The 15,253-nt window shown below is 37.8% G+C and overlaps 2 protein-coding genes across 2 annotated transcripts; one reads left to right on the top strand and one right to left on the bottom strand.

Annotated features, from left to right (window-relative positions):
• Positions 1-2,516: 2,516 nt before the first annotated feature.
• LOC128359878 (odorant receptor 131-2-like) lies at positions 2,517-3,490 on the bottom strand. Its single transcript, XM_053320197.1, has one exon. The coding sequence runs from the start codon at positions 3,444-3,446 to the stop codon at positions 2,517-2,519; it is 930 nt and encodes a 309-aa protein (XP_053176172.1). The 5' UTR covers positions 3,447-3,490.
• Positions 3,491-9,740: 6,250 nt separating this feature from the next.
• Positions 9,741-13,456, top strand: LOC128360690 (diablo IAP-binding mitochondrial protein-like). Its single transcript, XM_053321178.1, has 6 exons — positions 9,741-9,829; positions 10,483-10,615; positions 10,708-10,830; positions 11,772-11,882; positions 12,042-12,138; positions 12,523-13,456. The coding sequence occupies exons 1-6, from the start codon at positions 9,786-9,788 to the stop codon at positions 12,726-12,728; spliced, it is 714 nt and encodes a 237-aa protein (XP_053177153.1). The 5' UTR covers positions 9,741-9,785; the 3' UTR covers positions 12,729-13,456.
• The last annotated feature ends 1,797 nt before the right edge of the window (positions 13,457-15,253 follow it).

Raw genomic sequence — 15,253 nt, 5'->3', positions numbered from 1 at the left:
CAGACACTGGGCCTTATACAGCAACATTCCCTTAAATTTCTCTTATATTTTCTCTTAAATTACTATTACGAGAAAAAAAAAGCTATATGAAAAGGAGGAATGAATACTGGCAGAAAATCAATTTATGATTAGAATTTGTCAGTATAACAGTGGCCATCAGTTTGTGAAGACTGAACAAAATGTTGTCTGACAGAGAGAGAGAGTGATCGCTTTCCAGTTATTGCTAATTCATACTAGAATCAATTTTTAAAATCCTACTCATCACTTACAAGACTTAACATGGTCAGGCACAATAGTATCAGTGAAGTCCTTACTGTTACAAATCTGCTGGATTAGTCAGTTTTTTTAAGTGCATGGATGATCTTTTATGTACCTGTCAAATATTTGTGATTCTCTTTTTATGCAGTCTCACTGCACTGGAAACAAAAAACACATGTGTGAAGTGTGAAGACCCTATTGTATCTGTAGGAAAAGCTGAGTTTTTTTCTTCCAAAATAAACACACTTTTGGCCTAAACGTGCATGAAAACTCATGAAAATGTGCACACGCGTCAGACCTGTGAAAAATGTCTTATTTTATGGGTCCCAGAATTGGGCATGACAAAATGGCTCTATGGCACCCCCTAGGACACCTTAAAATTAAATCTTCCATCCAGATTGACATAGAAAAACTAAATTTGGTATGCAAATGTATCATGTCCAGATGCACACAAAAGTTGGGGGGACCAAACTGTCTGTCCAACATGAAGTCGGCCATTTTGATTCAAAGTTGCGATTTTGGTGCTATTTTTGCCATTTCCAGGCCTCCTCCTCCCCACCGTCATCAAATTCGGTCTGTATCATCTGAAGACCTTGGAGATAAAAAGTTATCAAAATCTTTTGCCTGTGTTATACATGGTGGGCGTGGCAGTGTGGTCATTTCTGATATTTCGTGGTGAAATTTCAAAGCCTTATAACTTGACTCCACATTCCGTGATTTTTTCCAAATTGTTTATGCTTGTTAAGAGCCCCGGTGTGAAGACATGTACAGGCCTATATTCAGTGACAGTCATAGTGCCACCTACTGGCAACAGGAAGTAGTAAGTGTCATTCTTTGACTAATTACTCCTAGTAGGTCAGGCAGATACACCTGAAATTGACTTGCTGTACCGCCATACAGTTCCATATTGTTAGGGAATTTTCCATCATTAATATACACTGGGTCAAACTAGGCTTTGCGGTCATAGCAAGGCCTCACCAAATGATAGGTTTAGACACTGTCTCCCCTTGAGTTAGTGGTAAGCAGTGAGTCTGCTCCTTTGGGGGGAAAACAGGAGGCATTCTGATAGTGTTACTATAGCAGCCGAGGTCAGATATGTCTTTGACTGTTTTCCCTGAATGGGGTAGAGGCAACTGGAGTCAGAGGTTTGATATAGTGTTGGATGTAGGACAAAGGTCCTGAGTGAGGTCTAAGCAATGTTTTGTCTATAGACCAGTAGACTAAATTCTGTATATTGTAGATGTGTTGGATCTGCCCATATAGGGGTATGGCTCAACCTGTGGCATTATTTGTGTCGTTTAAAGTCTATCCCCGGAGGAGAGAAACTTCAGAATTGAAGGAAGCATTGAAGGATCATTCATTCACTTCTCCTTCATGAAGTAAATAAACCTTTTCAATACAGGACATCCTGAACTCCTGTCTACTCTCTCCATTGATGTATGGGCTACATAATTAAAATCTCTATCACATATCTTGCTTGCATAAACATTTGATAAGTGTACCACCCAAGTAACCCACTCACCCATTGCGGCCCTGATGCCCTCACCTCTACCTGTCATTTTAACACTCTGCCTGGAAATGAAAACTTATCAAAGTCTTTCGTCTCTGTTATACCTGACAGACGTGGCATTATGGCGAATTTCGGTAGGGAGGGGCTGCTTGCAGCTTCAATTATTATTGTTATTATTATTAATCAGTTGTGCACTTTTGGTGTTTAGGGAGAGAAAGCACAGACTATTTAAGTATCAAAACAAAGCTTCTTTCAAGAAATATGTAACCAGATGTTTAATTTCAAATCATTAGACTTCCTTTGTGATTAGCTTTTTATTGAACCATAACACAAATGACAAACAAACCACACCAGTCGTCCAAAGAAAGGAAAACAGCAGAATTACACATCTATTGACACTGAGGTCTCAGACATCAACTCACACATTTTGAAATCTCATTCCAGAAATGTACAAGAGGAAGCTTTATAGGACACAAACTACATGATGGATTAACCAGTTATGGACCACATGGTGTCAACAAAATCTGTAAAATGCAAAAATATTCAATTTGACATTAATATTTGAACAATGTGTCCATCACAGTAATGTAACACAGTTATGCTTATAATAAGAAACAGGCCATCGTGTGAACACATACAGAAACTGAACAAATAAGATACATTCATTAGATTGATTATGCAATGCAATAAACTGTACAACATAAACAATATTTCTCTGCAACATGGACAACATGCAACAATGGAGATTTTAATTTATCAAATGAGATTTGTACAATCCACAGACAGCATAATATTTCAGTGCATGAAAAAACATTTCATCTCTGAGGCCATAAATGAGAGGACTCAGACATCTCGGAGCAAGATTAAAAGTAATGTAATTAAAGTATCTGACATTAATGAACAACATGAAATTTATCTGAAGCACAGCAGATTCTATTAAAGGGCACCACAGCTGGATGAGACACAAGAGCAGCTGAAAAGCATGAAGAATCACTGTCCTGAGCCCTTTCCATGTTGATGTTTTATTCTCTCCTGATGCAGCTTTGGCCACTTTCATTATTTTAATATACGAGTAAACAATGGTGATGCACATGATCAAGAAGTAGAACTGGCTTACTGCTGACCTAACATGACCTTGCCATCTCTGCAAGATGAATATTTCCACAGAGCATATTCTGTCCTGGGTGAAGAAGTTGTTAGTAGCAGATGCAAAGAAGATGGAGAAATTTATAATACAGGGTATAGAGCTGAGGCCGTAAATCATGAGGATGCAGTGCAGAGTTCTGCGTGTGGAGCACAGCTCTGCATGCTGCAGGGGCATGCAAATGGCAACATATCGCTCCAGAGTCATTGCTGTCAGAGTAACTGGTGTGACAAAATTGTACAGAGATAATATAATACACATAATGACACACAACCATGTCGGTATGATAAAAGGAAAATAGTTCAAGATCAGCAAGATATTTGTCACAATTAAAATCAGACAATCAGACAGTAAAGTAGTAGCAAATAAGATGTAGCGCATGGTTGTGTAGAAGAAATGCTTCATAAAAAAGGTAATGATCAGCAAAAAGTTGATAGAAAGAAACATCATGACCAAAACCTGAACTAAAATGACTCGGTAATTGATCTTTCGCATTAAAGACTGACCACCAACCAGTGAGTTATTATCAGCCATATACTTCAATATTGATAGAGTGATTTTATTTTATTTTTGTGTCATGCACACACAGTGCCAAACCCTTGTGGGTTTACGAGACAAAAGTATGGTTGCAGTGGTTAGACTTTTCATCGCATTGCAAAATTACAGATTATTATACAGCTTGGTCTTAAACAAAATATTCTTCCTTCTCTCAAGCTTGGCAAATAAAATGCAAAAAAAAGTTCCCAATTCAAGTTTTTCATAATCATGGCTAATATGGCTTATATTAATATTGCTGAATGTAATTGTGCACATTGGCATCTTTGTCTTTTGTTTAAATTATACTTCACATAAGGTTCTACTCTGTAACTATTTTTTAGAGAGTCTGTAATTTTTGTATATATTGTATATCAACAGTATTTTAATTAAATGCAGAATACAGACCGTAGACTGTGCCACAATTCATTTGGAACTGAAGACAGAGCTAAAATAAAGACATTATATGTAATTATCTAAACTGTGTCTGTCAACATAATCTGAGACACTTGCACTAGTAAGATGAATAAAGCATCACAACTGCAGATGAAGATTACTTTGAACAGAAGAAACACAATACACATCTACACATATTTCACACACAGTCAAAGCAAGATACATCAGTGTGCCATACCTTCCCAGCAGTAATGAGGCATTGTGGCATGGTGAAGGAGACCTTATTTAGTGAGACAAGAATAACAACACGTACAGCTTTGCACCCCAGTGTCGTCATCACCAGTCACTCCTAATGCTTCTCATACTGGTGGCTACCTTCAATTAGACACACTGAATGCTGGAAAAAAGTTTTGGATAGTATCAGTGTGATGTAGGCCGACCAAATTGGTTTGGCGTTTAGTAGAAGGCAGAAGTCTTGATCAGATTTCCAAAGGTGGTTTATTTACAAGAAAAAGTGCCACCATGTTACACGTGTAACCAAAAATATTTACAAAACAAAAAGAAATAAAAATGAAACAGTTAACTGTACTCAACTAATCATAACTCAACTCATAAGCATAACTTAAATTAATTTCAAGTAACATGTTCACGACTACACTCTGACAACACACACACACAAAAAAAACCTGAACAGTCCCAAAGCCACTGGTTAATTATAACTATATATTATATTATATTATAACTATAAACTATACCACTCCTCAGGTAAGTCCTGAGCCTCTCCTTAAACAGGTAAGAAATGAAAAGATTAACATTTGCCAACCACCCAAAAAAAGTTTGCTGGGATGTAACTTACAACCAAATATAATTCAAAACAAGGATAGTAAGTGTCTGCAAGTGTCTAATTTATGGACCGTTAACAACAAACAAGTATAGTTGAATTAATAAGTTGTGGCACAAATGTACTTGGTGGCTAAATGGTGTGCTCTCACCCACTTTGTCACAATAAGTATCAGTAGTTGGGATCCTTTAATAAGTTGTCAGCCACTGTTCAGCAAAACAGTAAATAAAAGTTTTCTTTTAGTTTGACTCTGACAATTATTATTGTGCCACACTGACAAAAATGATTAAGAGTATAATGCAAATTTGCAGATAAGCACTATGACTTACGTATACACACGGGCAGTCTACAATGTCTCAAATAATCTGATAAAATACTCAGTAGTGCTTTATTTTACTTTTTTTTTTACAATGTTTTATAAATACTTTTTACAAAATACCGTATGATGTAGCGTTCTACACATTTCAGATGGGTGACAAATTTCAGGAAAGAGCAACACTATGTGCTGCCAGAATAGCTTCAACACTAATTGGCATTGATTCTACAAGTGTACTCTACTAGAGTGATGAACACCACTCTTCCAAAATATATTGTGTATATGTTGGTCCAAAATCTCCCATAGGCATATAGTTTGATTGAGATCCGTTACTTAGTACTGAAATATTTTTCTGATTTTAGTAATTACTTTATGTTGTCACAAACTGGCTCAACATATGTGACAAGGAGGGGAGACAAGTCAGGGTTTGAAGTGCCAAAAGAAAATGTTTTATTGTAACTAAAACAACATATATACATAAAGCATGAGGTGTGGAGAGTAGTGGCATCAGTGGTGAATGTAGTGTGTGGATGAGTGAGACATTTGTGTGCTGCTGTTGAGTGTAAAAGGAAAATGCCAAAACGAACCCAGAACCTGTAGCGGCGTGGAGCCTAGGAGAGAGAGGGAGAGAGAGGGAGAGAGAGGGAGAGGGAGGGAGAGGGAGAGGGAGAGAGAGAGAGAGAGAGAGAGAGAGAGAGAGAGAGAGAGAGAGAGAGAGAGAGAGAGAGAGAGAGAGGGAGAGGGAGAGTGAGAGAGAGGGAGAGTGAGAGGGAGAGGGAGGGAGGGAGAGGGAGAGAGAGAGAGAGAGAGAGAGAGAGAGAGAGAGTATGAGACCAGACTGGCATTTATCACCTTGGTAGAGGCCTAGCCAGGTGTCAGCACCTTGCCCTAACAACCCTCCCTGACTGCTCCTGCAGGAAGTAATCAACTGCATGATGGCAAACAGAAAGGGAGGGGTCGTAACAATGTCTACATCCTTTTCAAAGATCTTGTTGCTCCTGATTTACTGTGAGCCACTAAAGTGCTCAAAGTATGATGTAAACAGTAAAATTATGCCTTTAATGTTACTCTACCTGGATGTAGACTGCAACAATTAAACAATTAAATGATTAGTCGATTGACAGAAAATTAGTCAATTGAGTCATTTTAAAGACAAATTCTCTGATTCTTCTCTATCTTCTCAGATGTGAATATTTTCTGGCTTATTTAGTCTTTTATGGCAGTAAACTAAAGATCTTAGGGTATAGACTTCTGGACTGGACAGTGAAAGACATTTGAAAAGATAATTTTGTGCTTGGGGACACTGACATTTAAAAAAAAACAATTTTCTGACATTTCTTGGACCAAAAGACTAATTAATTAATTGTGGAAGGAAGCGACAGATGATGAAAATAATCGTTAATTGCAGCCCTACCTGGAGGTACCTGCATGAGTTTGACCAGCCAGCGTGGTCAGATAAAGTTGCATTGCACTATGATGCCTCTATTTGTGCAGTGTGGCAACTATCTTTATTTTAAAGAGAATTGGGGAGTTTTAAAAGATGTAGACCAGTATAGCATAGATTTATTTTATTTGGCAGGGACAGGACACATCAATCAACAGTTCACACCGCAATGTAAACGTGTCAGAGTTAGCCAAGAGGCTAGTTTCCATCTGTAGTCCGTGGGCAGGTTAACAACTTAGCCAAGCACAAAAAAAGGGGAAAGACACAAACAATATTCAAATAAACAACAACCTTATGATTCACTGTATCAAAGGCCTTTTTAGGTCTAAAATGACAGCACCACCTATGCCCTCTTTGTCCATTTTTGATTTTATACACTAGAGGAGATAGCAATTACCTGTATCTGATTAGACCTGAAACCAAATTGCATAGGATGCAAAGGGTTATGATCCTGACTCAGATGTCCTGTCAGATGCTCTGTCACCTATTTCTCTGCCACTTTGGATAAGATTGGTAGGATACTGATGGCCCTGTAATTGCCAGCATCAGTTGGGTGGATGATGGTGTTCTTGTGCTTTTTACAGAAATGCAGTATCTGCAGTATATACATCCTTTGTTTTTGAATTTTTCGATGAGTTGATAATTCTCTCCACTGCAATATCAGATATATCTGGGGTTGCATGTCTGTATATGTTACTATTTAATGTGTTTGTAATGCAAATGTAGCCTGCACAGTCAACAACTTTGGATAGTTAACTTTCAAATATCATGAGGGTTTATTGTTTGTCCAAAGCCTTGGCTTGTTTTTCTTCATGTTATCATGGTTTCTTGAATGTAATGATGATGTTAATTAGCCAGCTATGTGTGTTCTAGCGTGCAATAATAAGCTCCAGTGAAACTAATTACAAGTGACCGTTAATGGCATCGTTAATTATTTAAAGCCTGCTCTGTTGATGTTAGCCCTTAATGAATACACTGCCTAAAAGTTAAAAAAACAAAACAACAATCTTACAGTTGATAACTACTATGGCAATGTTTGAATTGAATGTTTATTCATTTAATTTATTAAAACTATGTTTCAGTTCCTGATAAGAAACTATACTATTTGATAGTCTGTTTTGGTAGTGCAGTTGTAACTCCCTAAAACATCTTTATTTGACCTGTGGCAAAAATAACGTAATTGCAATTCAGAATAATGATGCATTTAGTTAATATAATAAATATGAACTAGATACTATATGGGTTAAAAAAGTGATGTTACTTTATCTACATGCAGTAGGTGGTTCAGTATACAGCCTGCTCACATACATATTAAACAGTAGCGGATGTTATGTATGTTACTGCAGATTTTAAATGTACAGTGCTTATTGTTGTGACTGAGTTAACTGTTGATCAGAGGGGTGTGTGGGAAGAAATTGTTCCTGTGTTAGGCAGTTTCGGTGTACAGTGCTCTGTAGCACCTACCAGGAAGCAGAAGGTTATGTCCAGGGTATGAGGGGTGTGCAGCGATTTTCCCTGCCCGTTTTCTGACCCTATACTGTAGGTCTGACTACTGTCTTGTTTGGTGGTAAAACTATATCAGCAGCCCCAGAGGCAGGTTAAATTTTCTGAGCTGACACAGGAAGTACATCCTCTGATGAGTCTTTTAAATAATAATGTTGATTTTGGACTCCAACTTCAGGTCCTGTCGGGATTGTAGATCCCAGAAACCTGAAGGTTCCTGCAGCCAACAGAGTGCCTCCTTACAGTATATCTTGTGATCTTGTAATATGACTGAGAGAAATATTATTTTACTAGTAACACACACAAGCTCACATTTGCCTCTTCAGACATCAGCAGTCACTTCCCGTCTTCTGATATCATTTCAACTCTCAGTTTGTGGCCACAGTGAGATTGTAATTGTTTTATCCTTCAATGATTGGAATGTGAAATGAAAATAAAGCATGACATGCACCTCCATTTGTCTTTGAAGTTGAATGTCCTGAACACACAACTACACAGTGAAAGCAAAAGAGAGAAAGAACAGATTCTGCATCTGGATATGACATCTGTGTTTCTCTCTGTAGAAAACACTAAATGTACACAATGAGCACATTGAAATGTTGCCAGGTCCCTACAAAAAAAAAAGAAACCCTGCAGCTTCGCTTGATAGCAATATATTTCACCACAAGAGGGCAATAGTGTCTAGTCTGAGCCAGTTAATACAGTAAAGGTACCTTTTTATTATTATAATTTTGTATTGTACAAAATTCAAGTACAAACCTTAATGGAATATTTCAACAATACCAAATGTACATTGTAGTTGACAAAGCACCAAAGACAAAAAACAAAACAAAAAAAAATCCAGTTTAATAAGAGCAAGGATCCTATTCAAGCAGCATAAATGAAGAGTTTTTGCAAATAGCTTGAGCTCATGCTTCCATCCACTGACGAGGGGCTTAATCTTTAATATTTACATCTGTGAATAAGTTGTTTACCAGAAGAAGAAAAAATTGCTTCTTAAGTACTCCAGCAAAATAGTGGAGGAAATAGAATAATGACCAGACTAAGAATAGGGCACAGTAACCTGAACATTACACTATGAACTCAACATTATAGAGAAGCATTGAACTGGACTTTGTGAACATTGTCAGTTATAAGAAACAGTATAACATGTACTTGTTAATTGCAGTAAATACACCTCAGAAAGAAAGGACATGATGGAGGGAGTGAAAAGATCAGAGCTGACAGGAGCAGGTTTAAAGTTTATACTGGAGTGTATATATTTTTTATATTTTGTAAATAAATCATAACATGGGCTTATTTGGTGCACACATGGGCTTAAATGGTGTCACGTCACCAACTAAGCTCCATGACAGACTTTTGACTTTTTTCATAAAAATATCTTTATTTTATATTACAAAATCTACATTAACTATTAAATACATTTTCAAATGAGAGATAAATCTTACTTTAGAAGAAATTATCTCCCTTATAAATAATGTCAGTATCCATGAAAAACAGCTTAACTTAGATTTTGATGCTAAACAACTGAACACATTGGTTAGAAAATTCAAAAAATAAAAAATAATCAAAAAGTAATGAAATGTAATACATTACATTACTTTGATTAAGTAATTTGAATTGTTATTGTTACCTATTATACCTATAGAGTAACTGGTAATCTGTAACCTATTACACTTCCAAAGTAACCTTCCCAAACCTGTTTATTAACAGGATGAATCTGCTAAACCACTGTAGGAATGAATAAACTCCACAAGGTGGCAGCAAGGATGCAATCTGCCGTTTAAACACTGAAGAAGAAGTAGCAGGAGGAAGTAACAGTTTACTGTGCGGACCAACATGGCCGCGCTCCGTAAGGGGGCAGCTTACCTCAGTTTCCTAAGGTAGGACGTGTATTACAGTAAGGCTATGTTATACTGGTAACGTCTATTTTACACACGGTATACTACACTATATGTGTAGTAAAAATGAAATGTTCTAGTCGACTTTAACATGTATGACTGACAATGTTTTGATATCAGTGTTAGCAACGATACCCGGAAGTTGTTAGGTGCAGACCTTTAGAGAGCTGTAATGTTTTTGTTGATTGACAGCTAGTAAAAAAAAAAGAAAGAAAAAAAACGCATTAAACTTGAATTAACAAAAAGGGTCATATATACATAAAATGCTGATTTTACGCTTTGGAAATATATATATAGGCGCATACCTGACAATGAATGTCCTGATACAGATATATCTGTGATAATCAGCTGACCAGTATATGGGTCAGGCTAAATGTTGATTGACACATAAACTACACACTAATAACTTAAGTAATTTCTGTCTGTTAAAGACTTGTTACAAATCTGACTTATTAAGATTAAATGTAAACTAAGAACTTGTAGAACCCAAATATGAGTTTATACTTACGAACTTAACCAACTTAATATTTCTTTTCCATTTGTTTCTTTTTATTTCTACCAAATTGCACCACAGTTTGTATAAAATTTATTGGTAAATTACTGTAAAATAAAGTTGAACCTCTTTATTTTCACAGGAGTTCTTCTCGTATCCTGTTCAGCAGCAGGAAACCTGTGGTCCACAAACTGGGAAAATGGACAAATATTCTGTACACTGGTATAGCATCTCTAACTGTAGGCGCTGGGCTCTGTGCTGTCCCTTTCACACAGGTTATGCATATAATAAATTACAGCAGCTTTCTGTATAACTAATCTAATCCTTCAATTAAACTGCTTACTCATACATTCTGTTTCTTTTGCAGGTGGAAGACCTCTCTCATGACTCCTTGATCAGACGAGCAGCCTCTCTGGTTACAGGCAGTTCAAGCACTTTTCTCTCTCAGACCACCTTGGCACTCATAGATGCCATCACAGACTATTCAAAGGTAACAGTTTCCCTAGGTAGATATTAGGAGTACTGTATGTTTGCCAAGCACAGCGTGTATACAGTGAATATGCTAAAATGTACACAATATGATGTGATGACATTAAGCTGTACACAGCAAGAAATAGTGGATGATGTCTTGAATGTAATTCGATTAAATATGGGCATGTGGTGCTTGTGGAAACTTGATTTTTTTTTTTTTGAAGTAAATGAGCTGTCATGGCTTCTTGACAAATATGGTGATTTTTCTTGTTTTTATAAGAATAAATACACTCAAATAAATTACACAGGAGGGATATTTGCTGTTTGAAATTTTGAAAGTTCTGTCTTTAAACCATAGGGCCCCATAATGGTCCATAAACTGTTTATAATAGGGAACCTAAATACATGTCAGAAACTAATACTCTCAAAGTCATGTAAACACTTTGAGTTCCTTGAAGGCGTCAACACTTCCTGAGCATTTCCTTTCTCCTGATTATGTTTATAAGAAAGAGCAGGAGTCTTTCCATCATGTCCTGGTGCCGCAAGATGTAGTGTGGTGACATGCTGATGGAAGTGTTGGGACTGTATGCAAACCATAGTAGAGGCTGTCACAGTCAAGCCTTTTTAAAGGCCCAAGTCACACAGAACATGTCATTTTGTTCCCACTTATCTCTAGTGATAGACATGCAGGTATGAGTTTATTGAGCATGGCTTTAAAATCCCCATTTCTCAGCATTTTAGTGCATTTAATTTGTGGTAATAAGAAACATTTCTCTCCAGTATTATCAGGGATAATCAACAGACTTCACTGAACACTTTACAATGGCAGCTTTTTTTCTCTGCAGTTTCATTATTATGCTTTGAAAAGTGTCCATCCTTTAGAAAATCATTCTGTGTGTTGCTCTGCTCACAATTTTAAATGTTAATGACTGTGTATGTTCTTCTTCTGTTTGCTAACAGGCTGTGCACACACTGGTTGCCCTCCAAAAACGCTATGCGGCCTCAATAGGAAAACTGACCCCAGCAGAAGAGGATTCCATCTGGCAGGTGATCATAGGCCAGCGAGCACAGGTTAGTTTGTGCTGTCAAGTTCGGAGAAAGGTTCTTCAAAACAAACCTGAGTTTAGCATTCAATTTTTGTACTCCTATGCTTATCACCGCACCATAAGAATGACAGTGGACCTGCAGCAGAGCTGTTTGAGTTTTATTTTATTCTCTCTGTCCTGACAGGTTAATGACAAACTAGATGAATACAAGCGTTTCGAGTCATCCTGGGTCAGCGCAGTCAAGTTGTGTGAAACGGCAGCTGAGGCGGCGTATACATCAGGTGTATAAAAGAAAATGTCTGCATGTTACACGGCTTTGTGATTGAATGGTTGTGGATGTCATGGTTGAAGGGTGGAGGCAGGTTTTCTCATGGCTCTTGTTATGATGAATGAAAGCATGTAGCTGTGTATCACCTCTCCAAAGCTTTGTGCACTACTGCTTGTGTCTGTTCCTATTCAGCTGCTGTCAGTGTCACACTTTAGACAGTGTACGGATCATTTGCTGTCACTCGGTACAGCTTTGTGTAAAACAAAACTGAGATGATGGACTGGAGTACCTGCTTTGTGACCATGGCTAACGTCTGAACTTGAGGTGGTGTTATGTCACACGTTAAACTTTCTCAACAGTTTGACAAAAATGTGTGTTTGCATGTGTGTGTTCCCAGGAGCTGAGCAGGCGTCCATCACGGTGCATACAAACATTCAGGTGGCCCAATTCCAGGTGGAAGAAGCACGGAAACTTTCACAAGACGCAGATAAGAAGTTAGCTGAGACTAAAGTGATGGAGATTGAACGGATGGCTCAACATGCTGTCTCCTTAGAGAGTAATGATGAGGAAGATGTGCCTGATGCATATCTCCGAGAGGACTGAAACAAAGAGATGTATCAGAAAGGAGGAAAGCACAAAAATTGACCACCATAACCACAACAGCCATGACATCTGAATATGTTTTTATCACCTCTGCAATGTCTGCTACATGTCTCATTCTTAGTGAACATTGTTCAAATGTGCTCACATCAAATAATGCACACTCATTACTTTAATTCAGCACTTTGTTTGGTTTTTGATGTTTTGATTTGATTATCATCTCTCTGCCGCATAGAAGAGTGTGCTGTATGTGTATTGTTTTGTGACTTGACCAGCATCAAACTTTATTTTATGTTTTGTGATATTTTGTCAAAATTGGTTATAATAAAGGCAATGCACTGAACAAATGCACAAAACTTTGGTTGTGGATCTAAATGACTGAAAAATATATAACCAATGCTAAAAATAGAAGCAAAACATTTTTTCTGTTGCAGAAGGTTGACAGAGGATGAGTTGAAACAGCAATTCTGATTTGTTCTGACTTAATTGTTGTTGTGATTGGATATCGTACGTGAGAGGTGTTTGTGCCAACTATGTGAACAGAATGTCCTTTGTGGTCATCTTGAAAAATGCTCTGTTTACTGATGTGACCAGAGGCCGCTTTGTAAAAAAACATAAAATCCAGAGATACCACACAGTTGGCAAAATAACTCTATAATTGGGAAATCAATCATTCAGCTGGAGGTAACAAATTATTTTTGCACGTTGGTGTTATTAAATAAAATTCTACTATGTTCACCACTCATATCTTCTCCTGAGAATATCTTTGAAGGTGGTGTTGCTTTACTTGTTATTTGTTTCTGTCTGTTTCACTCAACAACTCTGCCTTCACTGCAAATTATCCATGGCTTGACTGTCTTCTGGAGAGCTCTTAGGCTGTTTCTCACTTCCACTGTCAACACATCATCTACAGTGCCACCTCTTTCCACACCCTGTGACAGAACAGAAAACAAAACTGTCTTCTGTTTGCAAAAAAAAAAAAAAAGTCGGGTTGGGGTGTGAGAATTTGTTAAAAAGGGGAAACTAATATTTTTTTAGAATCTGCATAGGACTTAAAGCTCTTCTGCTATAACTCACCTGGCTATGTGTAATCTAGTCCAGCAGATGGCGATCAAAATACACTAAATCACATTTTTAATGTGTATCACTTTGTTTGGATTCCTGACATTTGCAGTTTCATATCTAAACTGAATCTTTGTCCTTCTCTTTTTTTTTATTCCAACAGATCCAACACTATTTGAAATGAAAAATGAAATGGAAAAAAACTTGGATTGGACATTCTTGGAGATATTTTCATGTTTATTCACATTAACATGCAGCATTTTGCCTCTAAACCGGCCTGTGCACATATAGTACAATATGATTTCACCTGAATTTGAATAAGTTTGAACCCCAAAAACTGTAGTCTACTAGTCAATTTTTACTCTCACGTGTATGCCTTCCTTCACAGTATATTCTACACTCTGATAAAGTATTTGATAAAATTAAACATATACAAGTCTATTCCAAATCTACTCTGTGTGGAGTATTCTCCTTTAGTAGTGTGAATATGCAAGTTAATAGGTAAGCCACTTTAATTGTCTTCATGTATGCCTTTCAAAGGTCACCGTGTACTGCAGAGGGTCATTTCAGACAGAGCTCATTATGGGGAAGACCTGTGTGGAGCTGAGAACACAATAGTGTAGTGTCAGCAGCCAGGTGACCTCTCCTTGCTCTAGATGGTCAAGTCTTGGCAGGAGATGGGACCATGAGTGTGGCTACGGGAGGGGTGGGGGGGGGGGGGGGTTGAGGTGTGCAAAGACTGGCTCACCAGTGTGACTAGTGAGGAATGTTGTGTTTAACAAAGGCTGTTTTCACAGACTGTAAAACCAAATGTCCCAGACAGTCTGTGTGGATGTGCACCCACTGGTCACAGGGGAGGTGGTGCCAGTGCAGCATTGCCTGCCTGGAAGAAAAAGTAATAGCATTTACAGAGAAGTATTTTTGCACAGTGCTTCTGAGGAGGTTTGAGTATTTATGCAGCATTAATGCAGCTCAACTGTGGCAGTGGTGTGAATAACCTGAAATGTTGTTTCACTCAAATTGGTGATATTATAAACACATTAAATGTTTTGTGGAAGAAAATAAGATGTGATTTATCATCTCATAAATACATGAGCCTCCTTGTTGTACTGACTTTTCTGTTCTGATGCAAAGTGCCCAGGAGGGGAGATTGATTGGTGAAAAGGGCAGTACTTTCACCTGGGGATTTATAGCTCTTTGAGGCTATAAATAAACCACCAGAGGGTATAAAGGCAGGGGGTATAGTGTGGTGACACATCATGGGTCATGCTTTAATCACAGTGAAGCTGGGCTGTAGCGCTGGAAAGGGAGCAGGTTCAATTTTGCAGGAGATGGAGGAGCCCTGCAGAGTTCATGTCCCCTGATGAGGACTCAGAGCTAATATGGGCTATGAAGACATCACAGCAGAATGAACTAGGTATCTCAGCATGAGTGAATCACATTGAAATGAGCATTTTTTTTGCTTA

Source organism: Scomber japonicus, chromosome 6 (assembly GCF_027409825.1).
Source record: "Scomber japonicus isolate fScoJap1 chromosome 6, fScoJap1.pri, whole genome shotgun sequence".
Taxonomy (NCBI): Eukaryota; Metazoa; Chordata; class Actinopteri; order Scombriformes; family Scombridae; genus Scomber; species Scomber japonicus.
The sequence above is the reverse complement of the archived record's forward strand: the minus strand, read 5'-3'. Positions and strand labels throughout refer to the sequence as shown.